This window comes from Rhinatrema bivittatum, chromosome 2, assembly GCF_901001135.1.
Source record: "Rhinatrema bivittatum chromosome 2, aRhiBiv1.1, whole genome shotgun sequence".
Lineage (NCBI taxonomy): Eukaryota > Metazoa > Chordata > Amphibia > Gymnophiona > Rhinatrematidae > Rhinatrema > Rhinatrema bivittatum.
This window is the reverse complement of record NC_042616.1, coordinates 775,678,275-775,696,658: the sequence shown is the minus strand read 5'-3', so window position 1 is coordinate 775,696,658 and position 18,384 is coordinate 775,678,275. Positions and strand designations below refer to the sequence as shown.

At 40.6% G+C, this 18,384-nt stretch overlaps 1 protein-coding gene across 2 annotated transcripts in view; it reads right to left on the bottom strand.

The window, feature by feature from the left end:
* EFR3A (EFR3 homolog A) overlaps window positions 1–18,384 on the bottom strand; it is a 648,826-nt gene that overhangs the window by 343,160 nt on the left and 287,282 nt on the right. For both annotated transcript variants that reach the window (XM_029592044.1, XM_029592042.1), the window contains one exon: window positions 3,813–3,962. In XM_029592044.1, the coding sequence (XP_029447904.1) occupies window positions 3,813–3,962 (150 nt within the window). The remainder of the gene's footprint in view (window positions 1–3,812; window positions 3,963–18,384) is intronic.

Here is an 18,384-nt window from a genome sequence, read left to right as displayed (position 1 = left end):
AAAGTTGAACTTGATGGTGGCAGTAAGCCAATGGCCAGTGAACACTGACAGCACCACCACCCGAAAGGGAAAAGACTGCTCACCACATAAAAATGTTGCAGTAATTTTGTTATAGGTTTGACAATTGTTTGGTTTTGCTTGTAAATATTACTATCCTTAACATAAGGCACGGGGGTAACCTACATGGAGCGGCAGTTACTAACCTTAACAGACTCATGGGGATACCCTGCACGGAGCGGCAGTTGCTGTGATGGGATGCTTGTTGGGCAGACTGGATGGACCATTTGGTCTTTTTCTCCAACAATACTATGTTACTATGTAAAGAAATCTTGAAATCTTACTTAGGGATATTATCAGGAAGCAAAGAGAAAAAAAAGCAACTGTAAACTGCAAAAAATCCAAAAAATGCAAAACTTCACTGAATCTCCAGCTGCAATCATCAGACTCCATGGGGGGAAACCTGAAGGAACCTTGCGTGGACACATGGTATAATGCATGCCATGGGCATGTTCAATGAGGGTCAATCAAGTTCTAGAAACTTTGACAGAAGTTTTCCATGCTGGGCTCAATCAGATGATGTCATCCGTGTGTGAGCACTGCCATCCTGCTTGTCTTTGGAGAAAATAATTCTTCATTAAGTTATTATACTTGTACTTTTCAACACAATTTTTTGAAAGAGTCTGCTTTATCCCACATAGCAGTTTGAATCCATCTGTCAATGCAATATGTTTCTTACACCCACTCTTCAAGATGCTCTTTTCCACTTTTCTCCTAAATTTGGTATAATGCATAATATTAAGTTTTATAAAACAAGAGGGAAAAAGTCTCTGTCAGCATCTTCATTTAATACTAACAGAACAATAAATCATGTGTTTGTGTACGGAGATGGATACGCTAATTAGATGTAATCACTTTATATTATACAGACGTAGTATGCTATGTGGAAATTGACTAGTCATTCCTTCTCACTTTATCAAGTTTGGGAGAAAAAGCACAAGTATTCAACTTTTAAGACATGATATTCTCAGACTTTTTTCTTGTGAGGGTAAAGAGGTTTCAACTTTTTCTGCAAGGCCTCTTCCAATTCTGGGCAAGAATCTCCTCTAATATTTTCTTACTTAACTTCACATACTTTCTTATAGATATAAACATGTTCTACAGTGAACTCCTGCAGTACTTAAGGATGTACAAATCTTTTTAAATATGGCTTATTTATTTAAAAATGTTTGATAGTCTGCTTTTTTGCCAGGGATGGTCTTAAAGTGGATTACAATCAAGTTAAGAATTAACAAGTACAGTAATAGAAATTCTGGTTAGCAATGAATGCCATTTTAATAAAATAAAGTACAGGGGTAGGAAAGCTTTGTTCTTGCTAATGCAGGAAGGTCCACATGTCTTTGCATTTTACAGAAAGTGAGATAGCTAGGCTCCAGGCAAATGGACAGCGGAACCTCATCCAGATTGTGGGGGCATAGCTGTTGAAGTCCTTCAGTCTTGTGCAATTCAGTTTGGCGGAAGTCAAGGGTAGAGAGGAAAGAAAGGCCTTTTGGTAAGGATCAGAGCTCACTTAAAAAAAAAAACAACAAAAAAAACTCTGGGGCCTGTTTGTTCACACATTTGAAAACGAAGCAGATAGTTTTGAATTTAATTCTGGTTTCAATCAGTAGCCACTGAAGTCTGTAAAGGATGGGCTTTATGTGGGCTGAAATATATGCCCCTACCAAGATTCTGACTGCCATGTTTTGCATGAGTTGTAGTCATTTCAAGAAGATTAGGAAGACACCATTTAGTAGAGAGTTGCACTAATCAATTAGATTACTGTATGCTAACCGATGAAAGGTTGTGCTGGTCGAGGTAGTTGTGTAGTTGGCAAATCATAAAGGAGGCTCTCACTAACTTAGAGATGTGGGATTCCATCGTGAGATTAGGATCAAGTTGCATCTCTAGGCTTTGAAAAGATTCTTTGGACTGGAGGGGGATTCCTGCTAAGGAGGGTATGGACAACAGGGCATGCCACCTGATTCAACAGATCCATTAAAAAAACTTGTCAAACTGGCTCAAAAGTATTTTAAATCAAAAGTTCATTTGCAGCAAAAACTTAAAATAGTCACAACAAATTAGAAATGGATAGCAGCATGGGATCTACTTAATGTTTGGGTACTTGCAACCTGGATTGGCCACTGTTGGAAACAGGATGCTGGGCTTGATGGACCCTCAGTCTGACCCAGTATGCCAACTTCTTATGTTCCTCAAATTCCCTTTGCATCACCATGATATCTACAAGGGAGTATCTGAAAGATCATGGGGTCAATCTATGTTTTCCAATTTACCTGCATCGGGTTGATAATCTGGTTCAAGTTAAGCCTTAAACAGTTCGCACATCCCTCCTCCTGCAACTATGTAGGACATTGTCCTCTTTAGAGTCACTTTTAATGGTGTCACCATACAAGCAGTATCTGCATTGCCTTCCATTAGAGGCTGTGAACTATTCAGCAGCATTGCTTTGCACCTAGGAGCAGAATCTTGAGCAGGTAAGTCATTCTAGGCCTCCCAACTGATGTCACAGAATGTTCAAAATTAAGCCATGGTATTGGCATACATTTTCAGTTTCACTAACTTGTTTTAAATTAAAAGCTGTACCATGCAAAGAGATAGCAGATAAGTCATTTAATTTATGGCAAATTATTCTGGAAATTATTTTATTACAATTCAAATTTACATTGCTTTGGCTTTAGTAAATCAATTATCATGGAATAGAGTGCAGCAAAGTGCGTAAAACTGCCCAAAGGGATAGTGAATGCTTTTTAACATTGGATTTGTACACAAACTACAAAATAACAGTCAACAGATTAAGTAGTGCATTCCAGTGCTCATTTAAATATTGGGATAATTAGAAAAAATCTTATTTATAGTTCTACTGCACATTCTTATCAGCAATTTCCAGGCTTTAAAACTACAACAGACCTCAGCCTTTCACAAAATATCTTGTTTTTATTCAGGCTTTTTTTTGTTTTTTTAAATTCCAGGCGGTTTCTCTCTCACCCTTTGGGCCTTCTAGCTCTATCAGAAAATGCACTAATGGTTGCTGTAGCACCACAGCCTGACATTCACAACTTTTTCTCAATTTTACCCTCTTGTCTAGACCAGTCATTGAAGCAAATTCGCTCCTGAGTCACCCACAACATGCTTCTTCTCTTGACTGAATGCTGGCTCAACTCCCTGAGTAGTAGCTTCACAGCATCCTTAGCTTTTGCCTGACAGACTGGTCTCCTGTTCCTAAAGATATCAAGCCCAGATCTCCCTGCACACTACTGTTTGGTCTGGGGTCCCACAAAAGTTCAGCTTTGAATCCTCACAGGTCATAAGAATCCAATTTACATATTTTGGGGAAATGCTTTATCTTCAGAAGGAATGGAAAGAAAAATAAAAACAATATTTTTTTTTGAAAGTTTGACTTTCACTCTGGTTTTGAATCCTAGAAGCAACTATCAAGGAGTGTATCAGAATTATGAGTATTTATGATTTAAGTTGTTTGCTAAGCCAGAATGAGGCTTTGCTATGTGTTTCTTTAGACTGTCTTTTGGATTAATTAGTTTCAGAAAAATTATTTTTTCTTCTTTCTTTCTTTTAGTCTGATATTCACTTTTCAAATCTACTACGGATACTGTTCAGTTTTTCCAATTATAAAACAAGACTTTCCTGTTTCCATAGTAACAGCAGATATTACTGGAGCTGACAAGTTAAACACAAAGGTAGAATGTGTTCTCAATTGATGGAAGAAAAAAAACCCAATAAAACTCAATGACACAAACCTGTCTGAGTCTTCTATCTTCTGCATATTAAATAACAGAGAAGGAACAATTTTGTCCATGTGCTGTGGTTCCCATATGGTTGCTCGGAGCTCATCATTGACTGTTTTTCGAACAACTCCTTGAATTCCTCGGATTCCTGCAATTCGAATCCTACAAAACAGAGTGGAAAAATGTATTCTAGATAAAGAAATAAGCCACATAAAGGGATGCAGCAGAAAATAGTCCAATGAAGCAATGAAAAGTGGCACGACAGAAGTCTCCATATTATAACAGATACATTTGCAGTTCACATTTTTTTTTAATTTAAAATTGATGGGAAATATGGTATCCAATAATTTCACAAGGAAGTCGCAGACCTTCCGATACAAGAGGTCAATTTAAAGCAAGTTCTAAGAGAATGGTGGAAACAACATGTGTCACTTATGCATTTTGCACTATTGGACTTACTGCACTTAGTGGAAGCCCCATACTCAGTTGAGTGGGACTACTTGCAAGTCTGGAGTGTGACGAAGATGAATTTTTGCAAAACCTGAATTCTTTATTTATGAACAGCCAAATCAGAAGCTAGTCAGAAAAAAATGGAACTAGACATTAAGAAGTTAGGATATCTCTTAGGCAATGATCACAAAGTAATAGCAAGCTTGCTTATCCGTAAACTGGATTGTCCATAGACAGCAGCATGAATTAGCCATAATGCATGGGTGATGATATGGACTCAGCTCTCAACTCAGTAAGGATTTTACTGAGCATGTATGGGAGTTTCCATGTGCATACATGTGGCGTTGTGAGCCCCTCAGTCTCTTTCAGAGCTTAAGCTTTAGTGAAGTAGTCTATTCTTCAGGGAAATAGGTAGGAATTAAATATGGCTAATTCACTGTGCCTTCTCTCGGGAATCCTGTTTACAAGTAAACAAACTAGCTTTCCCAGTAGGCAATCAGGCATGCATGGAGGAGTCCCAAGATGAGAGCTGAATTGCAGAGCAAACACTTAAGTCAAATTGGCAACACCAGATGGAGAGTGGACTACTGGGTTAACAGGCTGAGCAGAACTGCTTGTCTAAAGTTACTGTCTCCTTGGGACATGCTGAATAAATAAGTGTGAGCAGACGATCAAGTAACAACTTTGCAAATTTCTTCAATAGGAATGGCCCCGAGATAAGCCAGTGAAATCATAATGGCTCTTCACTTGATGTCCTTGACAATCTGAAATCTGTAACCTAATCAGCGTATATCACTATACAGTCCACTAGCCAACTGGACAGAATTGGGTTGTTAACTGTCCTTCCCAATCTTTCGGGATCAAAGACAAGAATAGTTGAGAAGCTCAACAGTGAGGTTTAGTCCTCTTTAGGTAATATGTCAGAGCTCTTTTGTAGATGAGGAGTCAAGAGCCCATTCTCCTTTGTGCGCATGTGGTTCTGGAAAAATTTAAGTAGCATAATAGCCAGATCAATGTGGAATATAACCACCACTTCTGGAAGGAACTTGGGGTGAGCACACAGAAAAGAAGGTATGATTAATATGAAACCAGAGCTTGCACTTCACTTATTATTTATGCCAAAGTGAGAGACATGAGAAACACTCTCCAGGTGAGAAACTTTCAAGTCCACCAACTCTAGAGGTTCAAAGCAGATTACATTAAGGTACTTTTTAGGTATTTGGGGATGTGTACATAAGCTTTCATGTGATCCAGAGCACATGATTCTTCCTTTCATTCAGCCAAAGGATTATCTGGATGGAGTTCATCTTGAACCTCTCTCAAACAAACAACTTGTTCAATCTCCACAAGTCCAGTATAGACCTCAATCCCCCTTGACTTTATAACAATACTGATTGCTAGGCAGCCCCCTGACTAGGCCATGCTTGGACCCGTTTTAGCCCCTGCCTTGAAGACTACAATATCCAAAGTCCTCCTTATAAAACCTTCCCTCACAGGCTACTCCCCATCTCTGCATGGAGTGTCTTCTCTGCATGTGGCCTCTTGCTCTTGTATTCCTTGCCTAGTGTCCCTGTTCTGGGTTTCCTTGTTCTGTTTAGGCATTCAAGTGGCCTTTCTTGCCTGTGTTCCTAGCTTTGCTCTACCCTGTATATGGCCTCCTGGTGGCCTTTCTTGTCTGCGTGCTCTTAACTTTGGTCTGTCCTGTGTTAGGCATTCCAGTGGCCCCCTATCCAAATGTTTCCCTTGTGCTATCTGTTGTTGTATCATATTCTGTCTGGTTCCTTATCTGGTCTCTACACCTGACTGCCTTGGGCTTATTTGTCAGTCCCTGTCGGTGTTTATACCTGTGTTCAGTGTGACCAGGGAACCTTCCCATCCCTTGCTTCTCACTGCCTACCAGTTCTAGTGGGTGCCCTGTCCCAAACCCTGCGCACCACCTTCCATACCTACCAGCACTAGAGGGCCCAACCCAAAAGGAAGGTTGCTGGTTAGGCAGAAAACCTATACCTCTACTGATTGCTCCTGACCCCTGCAAAAGACCTCATGACTGACCTACCTGCACTTGAACCCCACATACCACTGCTTAGGAAGTACCCTCAAACTGGCCAGAACGACTATGACAGTCTTCTTGAGGTTTAGGAAATATTAGGAATAGAAATCCTGGCCATGCTCCTGAGATGGTACAGGTTTGGCCGCCTCTTGCTAAAGGAGTACCTCTACCTCAGTTGCAGTTGGGTAGATTGAGAAGGAGCTGAAGAAATGGTTAAGTGAGTCTCATGAATGGGATATGACTATCCCAGGTTATAGCCTGTTGAGGAAAGAAAGAAGGGGCAAAAAAGGAGGCGTAGCAGCTCTGTATCTGAAAAATGTTATCTCAGTAACAGAAATGTAGGAGATATAAGAAAAGGAAGCAGAGCTATGGGCTGTCCTAAGAAAATATATGATGGAACTTTCATATATAGTGGTGTGGTCTATAGGCCTCCAAATGAGACAGAACTTGACAAAGATTTGGTCAAAGACATCCAAAAGGTGGGAAAGAAGGGAGAAGTGTTGCTTGTTGGAGATTTTAATCTTCTGGATGTTAATTGGAGTACCCCTTTGCTGTGGAATCTGTAAGGAGTAAGGATACCTTTACAGGGGTCCTGCTGCTTAGACAAATGGTGATAGAATCCACAAGAGGTGAAGAGGAGCATTACTGAACCTGGTGCTCACAAATGAAGATAGGTTCTCTAATGTCCGCTTAGCTGCACACCTGAGCACCAGTGATCATCAGACTGTATGGTTGCATATAACAGCTAAGACAGAGAGAAGTCAAACAAAGATCAAGGTCATGGATTTCAGAAATACAGACTTTGTTAAAATAGGGACATACCTTAAGAAGAAGTTAGAAGGCTAGGAGGAAATGGGAGACGTGGAATATCAGTGGGCTAAATTAAAAGGAGCTATAACAAAGGCAGCAAATCTTGATGTTAGGCAAATAAAAGTAAGAGAAAACGGAAACCAATACGGTTCTCTACCACGACGACCACCCAGAGGCCCGCCCCCCCCCCCCCCCCCCCCCCCCCCGAGGATGTCATCAAGGCTGCCAGGTAAGGGGATTTAAACAGCATCCCTTACCATGGCGAGCCCTGTTCAGCACCGGCCCTCTCCTGCCCCACCGCGAGCGACAAGGACCCTCCAAGGTCAGAGGAGGCCCCAGACGCGACCCACCGCAGACTGCAATCGAGGCCTATCACAACGCCCGCCCAGAGGACCGCCCCCCGAGGATGTCATCAAGGCTGCCGGGTAAGGGGATTTAAACAGCATCCCTTACTGTGGGTGTCGCGCGCTGAAGGAGCGCTAAAGGGGCCTGCCCCTTAGAGCACCCCTTAGAGCAGCAACTTTGAGCACCTCAAACTACAAAAACGAAAACCACCACTCAACTCTCATAATGCTATCAGGATCTCGCAACATGCCTCACCCCAAACTGCAAAAGACAACATCTAAACCCCACCCCGAGATACCCCGACGACTGATCAACCTACACACCAAAGACACAGTAAAAAACATGATTTTCCTTGTGTTCATATTCATCAATGTACAGTCAACCACAAAAATATTCATGTTAATCGCAGACATCCTACAAGAAAAACAACCAGACTTTATAGCCGTGTCAGAAACCTGGTTAAAAAATACCAATCAGGTCATAACCAACCAAATCGCACACAGCCTATATGACCTCTTCTCCCCAGGACAAAACGCAGGGGAGAAGATTTAATGCTAATCATAAAAAAAACAAAAAAAAACTTTGCAATGAAACTAATTCCTCACTCTCTCCCACCACAATATGAAGTGACCCTATTCGAATTCCCCGGATTCCAGATCTGCCTAGTTTACTGCCCCCCAGGCCTTCTAGTCCAGAATTTATCACCCTTAATAGAATTCTTCACAACCAACCTCAACCATAAAAAACCCATAATAATCCTAGGAGACTTCAATCTCCACACTGACAAGACTCCCATATCTCACGCATCACAAACCCTCCTAGATGCACTAACTGCCCTCAACTTCTCACAAAAAGTTAAAGAACCAACCCACAAAGCAGGCCAACCATTGCACCTGATTTTCACAAATGAAAATTTCCCGAACTGCTCCATATCCTGCCTACCAATTCCCTGGTCTGACCACTACCTATTACAAGGTCAAACAGCTCTTCAATTAAGATCTATTTCAAAAAAAACATCAAAACCTGCTTCAACTTCAGACCATCTTTTCTCCTAGAATCGCTACAACAAGAACACACACAACAATTAACAAACATAAACCTTAACAATATCAATAACGCAACCCAGTCGTGGTACAAATCAGAGAAAAAATTGCCAACACCATCAACCCCGAAAAAAACAAAACCATTAACAAATCAAAAACAAAACATGCCAACCCATGGTACAACAAACAACTGAAAGAAACCAAAACCACCCTCAGGAAAGAAGTCTAAGAAGTAAGATGGGAGAATTAGAATGTATAGCAGTGAATGATGACAGACTTAAGTGGCATCTCAGAGACATGGTGGAAAGAGGATAACCAATGGGACAGTGCTATACCGGGGTACAAATTATATCGCAATGACAGAGATGAGCACCCGGGAGGAGGTGTGGCGCTTTATGTCCGGGATGGCATAGAGTCCAACAGGATAAACATCCTGCATGAAACTAAATGCAAAACTGAATCTTTATGGGTAGAAATCCCTTGTGTGTCGGGGAAGACTCTAGTGATAGGGGTATACTACCATCCACCTGGTCAAGATGGTGAGACGGACAGTGAAATGGTAAGAGAAATTAGGAAAGCTAACCAAATTGGTAGTGCAATAATAATGGGAGACTTCAATTACCACACACTAGAAACAGTTATGATGAAACACAACGAATACAAATCTTCTCTAAAGAGACGTCATGTAAATATAATTTTACTTAATGTGCTAATTACTTACAGAGCCATCATAACACCTGCAGGCATACCAGCGTTTTTTGCTTTGAGGTCTTGCCACTTCAGGTCACATTTAATGTTGCTAATCGTTAAGCAAACCCATACGATCATGCAGGAATTGCAAGATCAATCGACGGCCATGTTGGAATCCCTGAAGCAAGATGCAGCCTTAGAGGCTTTTGATAATGCCCATCAGGAGTTCAAACGCAACATGGAAAAATTTAAATCTGATGCTAAGTTAGCCAAGATCAGCAAATTTCAACGAGATGAGGGCGATTATAAAGAAGGTCCCATCTACCCGTGGCTCAACCGTACCGCAAAGCCAAGACAAGTCACTTTTAATACATCTGACCAGTCCTCAGGTAGTGAAGAAGAGGCATTATCGGGGGACGGCTACAAACAAGCACCCCAACGTGGACAAACGGGCAGAGGCAGAAGACGGGGGTCCCGGAATTACCACAACACAGATTGGAATCGCCCAAAAACAAGGTCCCAGTACCAATCAAACAATCCTCCCGTGGTGACCCAAAAAGGATGGAAATAAGATCTGCTGTCATCAATATATCAGGATGCTCCATTACAGCCATTGAAGAGAGTGTCTTAAATAAAGGGCTAAATTTTGTACCAACTCAACGTCACGATCCTTTTCAGTTCCGTTGCGATTTTTTTAAGTTCATCAGGCAATTACAGCGCAAAGTCTACCTGTCAATCAGTCCCTTCGAGACCCCCCCTACATCTATTACATCCATTGTCAAAAACAAATCAAAGTGGAGTCCACCACCTCCCGGGGACGCGGTCATCACCACGTTCCAACAACTCGTCATGCATGAAGTAGAACAAATTGAAAAAACAAGTAAACATAGTTATTACAATTTGACCAAAGAAGAACATCAGGCACTTCAACATCTTCGTGACCGACAGGACATCGTCATTAAACCGGCGGACAAGGGGGGGCGCAGTGGTTATCATGAGTCACACCTCATATATTGAGGAAATACAGAGGCAACTTTCAAATACATCATTTTATCAGGAGTTGCAATCAGATCCCACTGATGAAATACTTGCAGAAGTTATTCAAGTGGTCAACAGGGGACATGACTCAAAATTTCTGACCAGCAGTGAGCGAGACTTCCTTATCAACAAACAACCTACCATTCCAGTAATATACATCGTTCCCAAAATTCACAAAAATGTAGAAAAACCCCCCGGTAGACCCATTGTTTCCGCCAAACAATCAGTGTTGGAACCAATTTCAATTTTTTTAGATAAATTGTTACAGCCTCATGTCTCTCAAGCAGACTCATATATTAAAGACACGTCTGAAATGTTGCAATTTCTTTCCACAGTCATATTGACACATGATAGCATCCTCGTCACCATGGACATAGAATCTCTTTATATAGTTATACCACAAGATGAGCTGTTGACTAATCTCCACAGTATTGAATAATCGTATGCCTCCACAATGCATTCCCACATCATTTGCGATTGAGCTGTTACATTTAGCATTAAGCAAGAACTACTTTATGTTTCAAGATAAATTTTATTTGCAAATTTGTGGCACCGCCATGGGTGCAGCCATGGCGCCGGATGTGGCTAATTTATTTGTCACTGCATTCGAGAAACAGCACATATACCAGAATCAGTGGGTCGCTCAGATTAAGCATTGGAAACGATATATAGACGATGTGTTCATAATTTGGCAAGGCTCTGTTGAAACCCTACTAGAGTTTCATTCGTGGTTAAATAATTTGAATTCATGTTTAAAATTCACCATCAATTATCACCAACATCAAATAGCTTTTCTGGATATCCTCATAACCAGAAGGGCAGACACCGTTATCACTACTCTCTATCGGAAGCAGAACGAGCGCAACAATTTCTTAAAATTTGATAGCTTCCACCCGCATACCTTCAAATCCAACCTTCCTGTGGGACAATTTATGCGCATTCGACGTTTATGTACTGAAGAGGAAGAATTCAAATTGCAGGCTGAACATTTAGCAAAACGATTTCTGCAAAGGGGGTACCCGGTGTCTTGCGTGAAGAAGGCATATCGACGCGCTCTGTACTCCAATCGAGACTATTTGTTCCTTCCAAGGAGGTTGTCAGATTCGAACCCGCAGACCTTAGTTATGAGGCATTCATTGGCGTCTCCCTCTATCAGCAGAGCCATTAGAACACATTGGTCCATCTTGCAAGATCTTCATCCCATGTTTAATGAACCCATACGAATAGCCTACTCCAGAGGCATGAACATTAAGGATCAAGTGGTGCATTCAAGTCTATGCGAACCATCAATTTCTCACACCACAGAAACTACTTGTGCTGGTTGCACGTTGTGCACTCTAAAATCATCTCAGACCACAATTTGCACTGCAACAGGACGTACCATGCAGTTACCTCAATTTTCGTGTAGAACATCACATGTTGTCTATGCCATTTTCTGCCCTTGTCCTTTAATCTATGTGGGCATGACAAAGCGCCCCGTTCGTACTCGCTTAACAGAACATAAGTGCTGTTTAAAAACGGGAAGAATCGAAGAGCCACTGGTCACACACTTTTTGGAACATAAACATGTATTCACAGAGATAAAATGGACTGTTTTGGAAATTATATCTCAACATAGGAGACGGGGTGACAGAGAACAGCGTCTTCGCCAATGTGAGCAACGATGGATTTACATATTAAATACAGTGCATCCTCATGGACTCAATAAAGAAATTGAGTGGGTCCATTTTATGTAAACGTCATCTCCGCAGCTGAATTGTACTGATTTCACGCACAGCTGAATTGGATTGATTTCATACAGCTGAAAAATCATTTAAATTCAGTGGACTTCTCGCGGCAACTTTGCTCAGACGCCGGCAAGAGGAAATGGCGGCAAGGTTGGGTGAGTTTACTGTTGCTTCTATTCAGCACCCCCAAGGTATGTGCCAAATTATTTTACATTACTACAATGTGCTCCATTAAGTAACTACAAGTTGTTTGTCCTTCGCAGAAAATTAATAGTCAAGCAAGTAATTTGAGCAAAACGGGGCAATTCGTAAAAAATTGAAGCGGAGTGTGTTTCAGTCCCTGATGCAGCGATGCGAAACACGCTTCGGACTGATTTGTGATTTTGACATTTTGAGTCACTTCAAGGAAGATTCAACCCCGATACAGAATTTTATGAAAAATGCAAAAACTTAAAAAATACGTCATAGAATAAAGGACTAGAGCCAATGATTAAATGTGACCTGAAGTGGCAAGACCTCAAAGCAAAAAACGCTGGTATGCCTGCAGGTGTTATGATGGCTCTGTAAGTAATTAGCACATTAAGTAAAATTATATTTACATGACGTCTCTTTAGAGAAGACTTCAATTACCCCAATATTGACTAGGTAAATGTATCATCGAGACACGCTGGAGAGATAACGTTCCTGGATGGAATAAATGAAAGCTTTATGAAGCAATTGGTTCAGGAACCGACGAGAGAGAGCAATTTTAGATCTAATTCTCAGTGGAGCACAGGACTTGGTGAGAGAGGTAAAGGTGGTGGGGCCGCTTGGCAATAGTGATCATAATATCATCAAATTTGATTTAATGACTGTAAGAGGAACAGTGTGCAAATCCAAGGCTCTCGTGCTAAACTTTCAAAAGGGAAACTTTGACAAAATGAGAAAAATTGTTAGAAAAAAACTGAAAGGAGCAGCTACAAAGTAAAAAATGTCCAAGAGGCGTGGTCATTGTTAAAAAAAAATACCATTCTAGAAGCAGTCTAGATGTATTCCACACATTAAGAAAGGTGGAAAGAAGGCAAAACGATTACCGGCATGGTTAAAAGGGGAGGTGAAAGAAGCTATTTTAGCCAAAAGATCTTCATTCAAAAATTGGAAGAAGGAACCAACAGAAGAAAATGGGATAAAGCATAAACGTTGGCAAGTTAAATGTAGGACATTGATAAGACAGGCTAAGAGAGAATTTGAAAAGAAGTTGGCTGTAGAGGCAAAAACTCACAGTAAAAACTTTTTAAAATATATCTGAAGCAGAAAGCTTGTGAGGGAGTCAGTTGGACCGTTAGATGATTGAGGGGTTAAAGGGGCACTTAGAGAAGATAAGGCCATCGCGGAAAGATTAAATGATTTCTTTGCTTCGGTGTTTACTGAAGAGGATGTTGGGGAGGTACCCGTAATGGAGAAGGTTTTCATGGGTAATGATTCAGATGGACTGAATCAAATCACGGTGAACCTAGAAGATGTGGTAGGCCTGATTGACAAACTGAAGAGTAGTAAATCACCTGGACCGGATGGTATACACCCCAGAGTTCTGAAGGAACTAAAAAATGAAATTTCAAACCTATTAGTAAAAATTTGTAACCTATCATTAAAATCATCCATTGTACCTGAAGACTGGAAGATAACAAATGTAACCCCGATATTTAAAAAGGGCTCCAGGGGCAATCCGGGAAACTACAGAGCATTTAGCCTGACTTCAGTGTCAGGAAAAATAGTGGAAAGTGTTCTAAACATCAAAATCACAGAACATATAGAAAGACATGGTTTAATGGAACAAAGTCAGCATGGCTTTATCCAGAGCAAGTCTTGCCTCACAAATCTGCTTCACTTTTTTGAAGGAGTTAATAAACATGTGGATAAAGGTGAACCGGTAGATGTAGTATACTTGGATTTTCAGAAGGTGTTTGACAAAGTTCCTCATGAGAGGCTTCTAGGAAAAGTAAAAAGTCATGGGATAGGCAACGATGTCCTTTCGTGGATTGCAAACTGGCTAAAAGACAGGAAACAGAGAGTAGGATTAAATGGACAATTTTCTCAGTGGAAGGGAGTGGACAGTGGAGTGCCTCAGGGATCTGTATTGGGACCCTTACTTTTCAATATATTTATAAATGATCTGGAAAGAAATATGAGTGAGATAATCAAATTTGCAGATGACACAAAATTGTTCAGAGTAGTTAAATCACAAGCAGATTGTGATAAATTGCAGGAAGACCTTGTGAGACTGGAAAATTGGGCATCCAAATGGCAGATGAAATTTAATGTGGATAAGTGCAAGGTGATACATATAGGGAAAAATAACCTATGCTATAATTACACAATGTTGGGTTCCATATTAGGTGCTACAGCCCAAGAAAGAGATCTAGACGTCATAGTGGATAACACATTGAAATTGTCGGTTCAGTGTGCTGTGGCAGTCAAAAAAGCAAAGAGAATGTTGGGAATTATTAGAAAGGGAATGGTGAATAAAACGGAAAATGTAATAATGCCTCTGTATAGCTCCATGGTGAGACCGCACTTTGAATACTGTGTACAATTCTGGTCGCCGCATCTCAAAAAAGATATAATTGCGATGGAGAAGGTACAGAGAAGGGCTACCAAAATGATAAGGGGAATGGAACAGCTCCCCTATGAGGAAAGACTAAAGAAGTTAGGACTTTTCAGCTTGGAGAAGAGACGGCTGAGGGGGGATATGATAGAGATGTTTAAAATTATGAGAGGTCTAGAACAGGTAGATGTGAATCGGTTATTTACTCTTTCGGATAATAGAAAGACTAGGGAGCACTCCATGAAGTTAGCATGGGGCACATTTAAAACTAATCGGAGAAAGTTCTTTTTTACTCAACGCACAATTAAACTCTGGAATTTGGTGCCAGAGGATGTGGTTAGTGCAGTTAGTATAGCTGTGTTTAAAAAAGGATTGGATAAGTTCTTGGAGGAGAACTCCATTACCTGCTATTAAGTTCACTTAGAGAATAGCCACTGCCATTAGCAATGGTAACATGGAATGGTCTTGGTTTTTGGGTACTTGCCAGGTTTGGCCACTGTTGGAGACAGGATGCTGGGCTTGATGGACCCTTGGTCTGACCCAGTATGGCATTTTCTTATGTTCTTAAAAAAGAAAAAGCCTGGCGCAAGGATAAATCCACACCAACCTTAACATACTACCGCAACCATTTAGCCTACTACAAAAACCTAATTAACACAACCAAAAAAGAATATTACAGCAAAAAAACAAAAAAAACAAAAACTGCTCCTGCAACCCAAAGACCCTCTTCAACTTTGTGAGCAATCTAATCGCTGACACGAACACAACAACCACCCACACAAACCCAAATCTATGCCAAGATCTAACCACATTCTTCAAAAACAAAATCCAGAAAATAACAGACTCCATGAACAAAATCCCACCTCAAAACACAATCTTATGGGCCGATACAGTAAAAGTCTGCACGCGATTCTGTATTCAAATGAGGGCTCATGGCAAAAAGAGGCACTAGGAACACTAGCACATCCGTAGCGCCTCTTTTTGGACTGGAGCGGCGGCTGTCAGTGGGTTTGACAGCCAACTCTCAATTTTGCTGGCGTCGGTTCTCAAACCCACTGACAGCCACGGGTTCGGAAACTGTACCCCGGCAAAATTGAGCATCCGGTTTTCAACACGCGAGCTGCGGGCCGATTTCAATTTATTTATTTTTTTTAACTTTCGGGACCTCCGACTTAATATCGCCATGATATTAAGTCAGAGGGTGCACAGAAAAGCAGTTTTTACTGCTTTTCTGTGCAATTTCTCCAGGCACCGGGAAAGTAAAATGTGCGGCTTGGCTGCACATTTTGCTTTCTGAATCGCGCGGGAATACCTAATAGGGCCATCAACATGCATTTGCATGTTGCAGGCGCTATTAGGTTTGCTGGGGTTGGGCACGCATTTTCGATGCGCACTGTACTGTATCGGCCTGTTAATCAGAAAAAAATATAACCCCATGGACCACCTTCGAATATGTATCAACCACAGAAACAGAAAAAGTGATTAAATCCCTAAACCCAGCAAACCATGACCTCGATAAAATATGAATACTCACCCTTAAAGAAATATCCCACACCATCATACCAGTAATCACCAACATCATAAACAAATCATTAGAAGTAGGAGCCTTACCAGACTGCCTGAAAATCGCCATAATAAAACCCATACTAAAGAAAAAGAATTTAGACCCCACAGATACTAATAACTACCGACCAATATCCAATCTATCTCTCATTGCCAAACTAACCGAAAAAGCAGTACTAGAACAACTCAACAAACACCTGGAATTGAATAACATTCTCTACCCAACCCAACACGGCTTCAGGAAGCACTACAGCACAGAGACACTACTGCTTAACTTGGCCGACACAGTCTTAAGAGGCTTCGAAAACTGCCAGAGCTACCTACTCATACTACTTGACCTATCGGCGGCCTTCGACACAGTCAACCATAAATGCCTAACATGCAGACTAGAAGAAATCGGATTAACCGCGACAACTCTAAACTGGTTCAGATCCTTCCTCCACAACCGAACATTCCAGGTTAAAATTAACAATTCCAAATCAGATCTAACACCCCTAGAAACAGGAGTATCACAAGGATCATCACTATCTGCCATTCTATTCAACATCTACCTTCTCCCATTATGCCAACTCCTATCCAGCTTTGGCATCACATAGTTTATATTTGCCGATGACATACAACTCATCTTACCAATAACAGACAATCGAGAACACACAACCTCGCAGCCTCATACCTAAACAACATTAAGAATCTTCTAAATCAATTGAAACTCTGCCTCAAAATGAGCAAAACAGAATGCATTCTCCTCCAAAGGAAAACTCCAATAACTAACACACTCAACACCATCCAAATAGACAACACTAACATCATTACTTCTGAAGAAGACTATTATTTGTCGTCGAAACTAGGGTCCTAGTAGGGATGAGATTGCTTGTAATATTTGGAGGAGAAGCGTTTGTTTGTTTGTGATAATTGGGAGGGTTGATTTTAGTGTGATATGATGTGAAGTTTTTTCATATAAACTTTTTTCAGTTTTTGGAAGTATTTAATAAATATTTAGATTTGGCACTATTTTTGTCTTTTATGTGAGCTTTGCTCCTTCTCCCTCTGCTGGTAGAGGTACATAACCCACTGGTTCTGAATTCATCTGTCTGGATGCTAAGAACAGAGTATTTATTTAAGCGATTTATATTCCATCTTTCAGACACTTCAAAGAGGATTACATTCAGGTACTGTAAGTAAGTCCCTATCCCCAAAGGACTCACTATCATATCTAAAAGAATAGAGACAATGAAACATGGTCTAAGAAAATCTGAGGAGTGATTGAAGGTTTGGCAATTAGGATAAAATGCCAAGAAGTACAAAGTCATGCATTTGGGATGTAGGAATCCAAAGGAACTGTACATGATGAGGGGCAAACATCTAATGTGCATGGACTGAGAGACCTCAGGGTGATAGTATCTGACAGTCTGAAGGAAGCAAAAAAGTGTGACAAGGCGATAACTAAGGCCAGAGGGATACTGGACTACAGAGAAAGAGGTATTAGCAGCACAAAAACAAGAATGTGATAATGCCCTTGTACAGGTCATTGGTGAGGCCTCATCTGAAATACTGGGTTCCGTTCTGAAGACTGCATCTCCAAAAGGATAGAGAGAATGGAAGCGGTCCAGAAAAAGGCAACTAAAATGGTATGAGGTCTGTACCAAAAGAGTTACGAGATAAGACTGAAGAATCTAGATATGTGTATATACTATAGAAAAGGAAAGGCAGGGATGATATGAGAGAGACTTTTAAATATTTGCAAGGTAGTAATGCACAGAAATCAGACCTTTTTCAATGGATAGCAAACTGCAGACAAGGGGTCATAATATGAAGCTCCAAGGGGATTGAGTATGGACCAATGTCAGAAAGTATTTCTTCTCAGAAAGGCACAGAATGCTCTCCCAGAGGAGGCAGTGAGGATAAAGACGGTAATGGAATTTAAAAGAGCACAGAACAAACACAGACGATTCCAAGTGGCTAAATGATAGAGATGAAAAAAAGGAAAACCCATGTTGAATGGAGTAACCTACACAAAGCAACAATTACCCTAAGAATAAAATAATTAATTTTATATATATATGTGTGTATATATATATATATATATATATATATATATATATATATATATATATATATATATATATATTTTGATTGTTTGGAAGACTGGAAGCATTACTTGGGTCTTTTTCAGCTGACATTTACTCTGTTACTATGACTGAAATCCACTGGGTGTGAAAAGGGAAAGAGAAGCATAAGCAGTAGCTATACTCCACAATTTTTAAGACCTGTTGATACAATGTAA